Here is a 9,215-nt window from a genome sequence, read left to right as displayed (position 1 = left end):
AGCAGCGGGGATCCATTGTTTTCCAAACAGCGAGTGGAGTTCCTGGTTCAGTGCTCTTACTCCATTGTGTAAGAAAGACATAAATTTGTCACCTCTCATTAATGCTATATGGAGTTGAAAGGAGTTTATATGAGCATCATCACACTGAATTGTTTCGATGATTCAGAAAGCAGAGTGCTCCCTGTGGGTGAATACTTTGTTGGCTTTCTGGGGTTAGTCTGTAACACGTAATAACTTTCTTCCCTGGTGCTGAGTGGCATACTGGAGTATTATTACCTGGCAGAATGAAGCTCTCCCATGCTCCCTCTAGATTTCTTCAGTGTGCACTAAGAGAAAGCCATCACCTCACAGACACCTTGCAGTACTTTTCTTGTAAACAACGAGGCAGGAGCTCCTCTGTTCTGATCCCAACTGAAAATCCAGCAGAAATGTGGCATCTCATGGAGGTCCACTTCCTAATTTTGTATATGTCAGTTTTGGGGTCCCCAAGCTGTGCCTCATTTTCAAAGGATGGATAGCCCATGTGACTACTGTTGAAGTTCGCACAAGATCAGGAGCTCTGGATTCAGCCCACAGATGTCTCAGAGTGGGTGTTCTTACCATCCTTGATCTTAAGTTAGGTTCATTTCTCATCCTCTGAAATGAGAGCACTATTACCTGACTTCAAAACAGATGCTGTATAGGGGCTTTGAAATGTAAAGCAGGACTGTGTGTTATTGCCACATCTCTAGATGCTTTCAGCTGTGCTTTTTAGATGACATATGAATTAAAAGTTGCGGAGTTGTGAATGCTGTATGTTTTATTTCCAACATTCACCACAAACCAGATAAATTTTCAGGGGAATTCATGCATCTGTAATGCTTGTCACCGATCGTTTTAGAAGCAGTGAATAACTTAATGTAGTAGGATGTTTCAGAAAGGAAAGAAAATGTATGCAGGAGGCCTTGTATGGAGATTAATCTCTCAGGAATGCAGGGGGTTAATGGTCACGCTGATTAATCACTGTTAATGAACCATCAGGAAATCTGTCAGGAAGTGGGTACAAATTCCTGACAGCTGATGTGAAACATTTTGTGGTGTGCTTTGGTTTTGATGTTTCCCAACTGATAGTCTATGGTGGGTGTAGTTTAGTTACCTCTAAGTTCTCAAGACATGTGAAGGACCAGATGACATGCTGCCCTCGTTCAGCTTGAGTGAGTGAGCAAGAAATTTTCCCCTTGCATGGCTATGCAAGTATGACGATGCAACATAAATGCAAGGAAGTCAGGGATTGCTCCTTCCCACAGCTTCCCAGAACAGAGCCTGGAAAAGAGACAGAAAGGAAGCGTGATCGTTCCCTCACTCCTCCAGTCCAAGCCCACAGGGTACAGGGGGAAGAGTGGAACAGGCAGCTTTCCCTGTGTGAGCGAGAAGCCAGAGTATTAGGTCTTGGATACACAACTGAGTTAATGAATTGCCTGGTGTTGAATGAGGGTGAGGTTTCACAGTTGGCTTAAGCTGATCCAAGATCATGCTGCTGCTGAAAGGAGTGTTTCTAACCTTTCTCTCCTTTGCACTGGACTAGCTATTCTGGTAATACAGCAGCTTGCTGATCTGGGTGGAAGCTAATGTTTCTTGGTCAGTGTTGGCTGGCTTAGTCTTCAGAAGGATCAGAGAACTGATTTGCCTCACTGCTTGGCCACACGAGCACTAGATCTGATGTAGAGGAGAGTGTGGGAACATAAGACAAGGATAACAACATGAGTGGGGACTGAGCCTTTCAGCCATAACATAACCATGGATTGGCTTAAGCCTATTATGAAACTGCAGTTTGAATCACTTAGTTAAGTGTCAATCTACAAGGAATGCAAATTAAAATGTGCTAGCTTACACCTCCCGCCATTGTCAGACAGTGGCCAAATACAGCCATTCTGCACATGGCTGGGAGGAGGGAGTGTATGGTGAGGCAGCAACACAACAGTTCCTCATGACTTGGTCTGGAGCGTGCAGACCACATCAGACAGTGTCAGTGTGTTTTGGGGAAGGCAGAGGGGAAGAAGAAAGGAACAGACAAGCACCACTGCCATGGCTTCTCTATGTATATTTTCCTTTGGCTTAAGGTAACATGTGATAGCTTGTCCTTGTGACAAGACTTCAGAAACACTCAATTACCAGAGCACAGATTAAGCACAGTAATGCAGTTGTGGATTCAGACCCCAAAGGTCTGGAGCACATTGTGCAATGTGCTTCTCTGATTATTTCTCCTTTATCTGCAACCCAAGTAGCTTTGCAGTGCTCTCTAGTCTGCACCAAAAGCATAACTTAGACCTAAAAAGGTGAGCTCTGCTTATTTGTTCCAAGTTTATTTAGGTTTTATTGCAAATTTTGGTAGTTCCATGTTAGGGACTTTTTATCATTTTGCTCTGGCTCAAAATTCCATTCATAGATATAGGACTAATAGTGCTAGTGGGAAATCTCTTTGTAATTTTCAACTATTTCATGTTTTAGAAGTTTGTGACCTCTAAAGGTCTGCTCTTGTAAGCACAGCCATGCAGAGCCCCACTAGTATCTGCAGACACCAAGATCAGTGCAGGAGGAGGGGAGATGTTCCAGGCTCCAAAGCAGAGATTCCCCCACAGCCAGACATGGTTTCCCACACAGAGATTCTCACACATGGTGCAGACCATGGTGAGGCAGGCTGTGCTGCTGCAGCCCCTGGAGGTGCACAGTGAAGCAGATATCTACCTGCAGCCCATGGAGAGCAGAGGATGGCCAAAGGAAGCTGTGGGAAGCCCACACTGGAGCAGGCTCCTGGCAGGACCTGTGGCTTGTGCAGAGAGGAGCCCATGGTGGGGCAGGGGAAGATTGTGAGGAGTCCTCCCCTGAGGAGGAAGGAGCAGCAGAGGCAACATGTGATGAACTGACCATGGCCCACATTCCCCATCTCCTTGCACCACTGTGGGGAAAGAGAGAAAATTGAGAGTGAAATTAAGCCCAGAAGAAGGAAGGGGGAGGGAGTGGGCTGGGGCAGAGAGGGGCCCAGGGTGGGGCAGGGGAAGATTGTGAGGAGTCCTCCCCTGAGGAGGAAGGAGCAGCAGAGGCAACATGTGATGAACTGACCACAACCCCCATTCCCTGTCTCCCAGCACCACTTGGGGGGAGGATGTAGTGAAATCAGGAGTAAAGTTAAGCCTGGGAAGAAGGGAGGGGTGGTGGGAAGTTGTTTTTAAGATTTGGTTTGATTCCTCACCACCCTTCTCTCATTTGATTGGTAATAAATTAAACTAATTTCCCTAAGTTGAGTCTAATTTGCCCATGACAGTAATTGGTGAGTGACCTTTCCCAGTCCTCAGCTCCACCCATTTAGTTGTATTTTCTCTTCCAGCTGAGGAGGGCAGTGATAGAGCAGCTTTGGTGGGCACCTGGCACCCAACCAGGGTCAACCCACCACACAGTTACCAAGAGGTACTTTACTTCCTGAGTATTTCAGCTGAAATTGTCTCTTATCTGAGACATGGAGCCTCTTGGCACAAGAGCGTCCAAGTATGTCCCGAGGGCTGGAAATGTTTCTCCAATTCTATTAGTAACGTTTCATCAAAGCACAACCCGGGGATTGTTGTAGGGAGACATAGGCTTTCCTCACTTACAAGGAATGGATAGTGAGCATCTTCACTGGCAGCTATTTTTGTGTTATGTGGGGCTAATTTGTAGTTCGGGTACAGAGTAGGCAAGAGAACAGCAAGGAATGTTGAGCAGATGTGACACAAAGTGATAACATTCTTAGCATAATCCAGTATCACATGGTTGTGGAGTGCTATAAATACGACAGGAATTCTCCAAGGCCCAATTCCTTCAGCAAAGTTGGGCATCTCTGTCTTGCCATGCATTTAGACTGCACTAAATCAGTGTAATCCTCAGGCTTCGTTCATTTGTGCACTGCTGTGAGTGCTCCTATGAGACTAGAAGCATCATTGCAGGCGATATCGTTGATTCTACATTATAATTCAGTTTTTGACAGCTTTTGGATTGATATTTTGATTTATTCACTAGATGAAGCAGTTATCATTACAGGCATGCCTAATGTTTCTCTTGTACTACTATACAACACATCATTCCTTGGGAACATGCTTTTACAATGTATTTAATGGAGTGAATCCATGTAATGCACAGAATGCACATAGGGAGTGGCTTTAAACTGAAAGAAGATAGATTTAGAATAGGTATTAAGAAGTTCTTCCCTGTGAGGGTGGTGAGGTGCTGGCACAGGGTGCCCAGAGAAGCTGTGGCTGCCCCATCCCTGGCAGTGTTCAAGGCCAGGTTGGACACAGGGGCTTGAAGCAACCTGGTCTAGTAGAAGGTGTCCATGCCTGTAGCAGGGGGTTGGAACTGGATGAGCTTTAAGGTCCCCTCCAACCCAAACCGTGCAATAATCCTGGGAATCTATGCCTGTGACTTCTTGAAAAATCAGATGAGGAGGGGTTTCTGTGGTTCAGTAACATGAGGAGCCAGAGCCCCCTCCTGTTCTTGTGTGGTTGCCATCAATCTTGCCCAAGAGGACAAGCAGGGAGGGAGAAGCCTGAGCGAGAGGCTGCCCTGAAACGAGACAGCCGCAACACTGTGAACTGTAGCTTTTGGCCTCATGGCCTCCAATTTTTCTGGTGAACAAGACATCTTATTGTATAAGTGAAATGCATCCTATTATTCTGCACATGATTGATTGAAAAATGCTTTCATTGCTGGAAAGTCTGTTGAACAATATAGTTTCCACTTACAAAGCACTTTCCTTAAAAAGCTTCTCAGGGCAGCATCATATAAAAATAGTTCTACTAAAGTTGTGAACCAGCTTCTGACAAATCAGGACTAACAAAAGATAAGGTATAAATAGAAGTGTTTTCGTGGGTTTTCTCTTCTCTAGAGGCACAGAATCTCAGCCAGTGCTGGACTGTAACAAACAAAAATGCCCTTTTCCAGACAAACAGGAAAACAAGGACCTTCCAGACTAGTGACACAGAACAGAAATAGGTTTTCAAAACTGCTTTGAAACCATAAATCTTAGTCAAAACCGTAACATTTGCATTATAGAACAAGCCACACCATATCAGGCCATTTTTTTTGGATCCAGTTTTCTATTTCATACAAACGAGCATCTCCTGCTTTAGAGAAAGGTTAAACAAGTCATATTTTTATAATTATGGAATGAATTGTCTCCAGGCACTCAAGGAGATGAGGGTTATCTCAAAATCTGCAATGTATTTCGAATTCCTGGAAGACAAATGCTGAAGAATGTAAAATATTACATATCCTGTGTTTATATTTTGTCAGTGGGCAGAATAAATGCACCTTACTGGTCATTTTCATAATTCATTATTTTTACAAAGGAGTTGTTTGTTGTTGTGGGTTTTTTCCTTATGGAAGGTTTGGAAACAGCTAAATGTAAAACCGGTATTTGCTAATCCAGAGTTTGGATGATCTTGATTTTACTCTGAGCCTGTTCCTTCTGCTCTGCGCTGGCTTTTTCTGAATCTACCAAACCCAACATAGTTTAATCCACAATACCACAGAGGGAAGGTCTGTTTCTGTAAGCTGGAAATAGTTCTTACTGCAGTTAACTTTGCAGCTGAATCAGTTCTGTTATTGCTTTTTAAGGCATGTTTGGCCAGTCACATCTGCATGGACCAGAAGCAAGGTTGAACAGGGTATCTGCGTCATCAGCCTGATGCATGCACTCTTTGCAGTGTAGTAGCTCCTGTATTGAAAACGCCCCACATACAAAATATTTACTGGCCAGCAACTGAATTTATGATACCCTTGGGGTCTGTAGTAGCTGAGCTTTAGAGCAACTGACTCGTTCGGTGTGTGTATGGGAAATAAGGATTTCAGCAAAAGTTTACTGGCATCAAATCCTATATATTCTCCCAATCATTCCATAATTCTTTCTCTTGCAAAAAAAAAAAAAATCTAGGGGGCCTTTATCCATTCTGCATGGAGGTCTGCTGTTCTCCCCTTTTCCACCTTTGTAGTCCCGGAATGTTGTCCAGCCTCTGCAAAAGGGACATCTACAACTGTCGCACAACTTCAGTGCACCACCCACAAGTGGGAAGGCACAGTAACACTGCAGGGAGAATCACTTAAGTTCTATCTCGCCATGATCCACACTAAGACCTGGGAGGTGTGTGGTTAGTTTTTTCTTGCTCCAGTAGCAAACAGTGAAGCAAATATTTGAGGCAGTGTTTAGTTACCTCCATTTAAAAAAAAAGTTTAAAAAGACAGTATTTTGCTCCATGCTGCTTGTGAGTAATAGTTTATGCTATCTGACACCTGATATTCTGAGTATTCCTCATGAAAATAGTATTTGGCCACTTCCATTACCCAGTGATCACGGTATGAGAAATATTTGATGTAAAAATGAGTTCTTCCTGGTAGAGCTACAGCATAACAGATCTGAAATTCTACTTGTCTGTAACAGCAGCACCAAAATAGCTTTAATAATTAATCATGCACCGATTAGATTATAAACTCATGAGATGGGCCAAGGATTCTTGTATTATGCATCAGACAAAAGGCACTGGCAATGCTTAACTAGCTGTCACCGGCTGCTGCTCCGCCTGCCTTTGTGGGAGCACTCTGGAAACTAGGGGAGAGACAAAGGCCCAGCAGAAGTTGATAAAATCCTTCAATTGCCCTTGGTATGTTCAGGAATACAGAACTGTTGAAACAGGTGCTGCCTGCTGGGGTACAGCTTCCCTGTTAACTTCCAACTTGCCAGATGCGGCTCTCCATCGTATCCAAGTGGGAAGGTGGTAAGAGGCAGCATCCAAACGTTGGGCTAAGTGAGAGTTAAGCAGGGAGTTTCCCACCTGGGAACGTCAATGCAAACAGCTGCTGTGGAAGGGCTGGACAAAGGGAGCCAAGGCACAGTGTGGGCGCCTGTATCTTGTGCTTACCCCTATAGGGTCCCCTTGCATTGCCACACTGCTCTGCCTGTCAGCTGCTTGTAACGTTATGGACAGATTTCTGTGGAAGTGGTGGGGATTTAGCTGGAATGACCTTACATGCAGGTCTTTTTAGGGTAAGTAGGAGTTTAACGCTGAGAACCACTAGAACTCAAAATTGGAAAATTACTTCCTAACCTTAACTTCCAGTTAGAAACTTTGCTCAGCTATCTTAACTAACTTTTTCCAGGCCCTTTGCTCTTGTCCCATGACTCTTGGGGCCTATTTATTACAACTCCAGAGGCAAAGACCCTCAGGGGAGATAGTCCATATGCTGGTTTTTGAATGCAGAAGATATTACCAGTGTGTCCAGTGTAATGCTTTTCCTGACATAAAGTATGATTTAAAAAAGGGGATCTTAGAACCAGTTTTATGGTATCAACAAGAGTTGCTACTAACCTGGCCTTAGAAATCAAGGCAGTTTTAGGGAAGGAGGAAAGCACCCTGTAGTATGAAATGAGCAAATCAAGTTAAAAATGATTAATTTTACCAGTTGTTGAGGACACTGCAGAGCAGTCAACATCACAAATCAACGGTTATTGTTCAAAAGCACTTGGGAGGCAGATAGTTGTCATTCTCTGCTGATCAGAGCAGCACTAGTGGTACCTCAGAGCAAGCCGGGGCATGGTGTCTTCCCTGTTCGCCCTGGGCTAATGTGGGGCAGGCAGAGCATGGGACAGCTCTCCTGGGAGGCATGGCCCAGGGATGGATAGCTGGAGAGGGCCATAGCTGCCAGAGCCCCAGGAGAACCTCACTGTCCTCCACCCCTATGGCAAATCATCACAGGTGCCAAAGCTTGCCCCAGGAATAAGAGTGTGACACAACACAGACCTTCGTGAGTGGGACCTTTTTAATGAGCAACAGCCAAGTTCTGGAGACATCCAAATGTATCTTTCTTCAACTAGGAATTTACAGATGCCACAAGCCACGTGGCTTCTTTTTTTTCTCCTTTTCTCTGTCCCTTCTACCACTGACCTTTATGAAAAACAGAAGTTAAAGGAAAGAAAAATAACTTTAATGAAACATTCAGGTTGAGAAATCAAAATTGGACACTCCAACAATAGGAAGTTTCAAAAGCAGTGTTTAGAACAGCACGTTGCTGAACTGTAGCACACTTGCTTTACTTTTTCTTTGTTTTCACCATATTATAGTGTGTACCTTGACTCGACAGCTGGGCACAAAGATAGTATCATGGTTTGGATAGCATAGTGTATTGATAGTTTAACAGAGCGGAATTTCCTGGGCATAGAAAAGTGAATAGAACTCAACCCCCGAACCATTTCCTGGCTCCTGCAACCCGTGCTGCAACTTTTTGTCTTTCCAGTAAATGTGTCTGAACTGTTTCCCTCTCTGAGGTTACTAAAACTTGTTATTTTATTCCAGGGAGCTGGAGACAGTTTTGTGGGAGCACTGGCCTTCTACCTGGCTTACTATCCCAAGTTACCCATGGAGGAAATGATCAGAAAATCTAACTACGTTGCATCAGTGAGTGTCCAGGCAGCAGGGGCGCAATCTTCATATCCTTACAGGAAGGACTTGCCTCAGAACCTCTTCTAACTGACATTGCTTAGCTCAAGGTACCGATTTTATCTTATCGCAGACAGCATTAGTCTCCTGACTGCACCGAGGTTCTTCTCTGCCACCTGGAAAGACCAGGAAAGCCTCTTTGCTTCTTATCTGAGGAATCCTGTTTGTTGTTGCTCTACAGCAGCAAGATGGGGTGGGGATATAGGGTCTTTTGAACAGAGCACAGCAGCAGGTCTCTCTGGCCCCACACAACCACGGAGCTAATGCTCATGTGAAGCAGAACATTAGCTTTGAGACTGCAGCTTCAGTCCTTGGCTGCTGACACCCAGGCCAGTGCCTGGCTCTTGCCTCATCTGTTCCCATGCAGCTCTGCCCAGCTGGGGATGGTCCTTCTGACTGGTAAGAGGATGTGTGCTACTAAGGTAGACTAGCACTATTGGCTAACAGGTGAGCTAATTAAAGAAAAAAAACTTGCAAAACCATACCGGAACTACAATGGCTGTCTGCTTTCTTCATGCTTGACAAAAACCCAGGAGTGAAAAATCCATCCATATGACTGACAATAACATAGCCCTTGTAGCCATGGTCACAGCTTATCCAAAAGCTCATCTCAATTCACCACATTCCCACTGTTTATCTCTTCCCTACGTGCTGGTACAGCACTCCCCCTCCAAGGAATGACCAGTTTGTGGTCACTACTGCTGAATCTGTGGCTGG

The 9,215-nt window shown here is 44.6% G+C and overlaps 1 protein-coding gene across 1 annotated transcript in view; it reads left to right on the top strand.

Annotated features, from left to right (window-relative positions):
• RBKS (ribokinase) overlaps window positions 1-8,528 on the top strand; it is a 53,123-nt gene extending 44,595 nt beyond the window's left edge. The window contains exon 8 of the mRNA XM_010021485.1: window positions 8,355-8,528. Within this exon, the coding sequence (XP_010019787.1) occupies window positions 8,355-8,528 (174 nt within the window). The remainder of the gene's footprint in view (window positions 1-8,354) is intronic.
• The last annotated feature ends 687 nt before the right edge of the window (window positions 8,529-9,215 follow it).

Source organism: Nestor notabilis, unplaced genomic scaffold, assembly GCF_000696875.1.
Source record: "Nestor notabilis isolate BGI_N333 unplaced genomic scaffold, ASM69687v1 scaffold16759, whole genome shotgun sequence".
NCBI lineage: Eukaryota > Metazoa > Chordata > Aves > Psittaciformes > Psittacidae > Nestor > Nestor notabilis.
The sequence above is the reverse complement of the archived record's forward strand: the minus strand, read 5'-3'. Positions and strand labels throughout refer to the sequence as shown.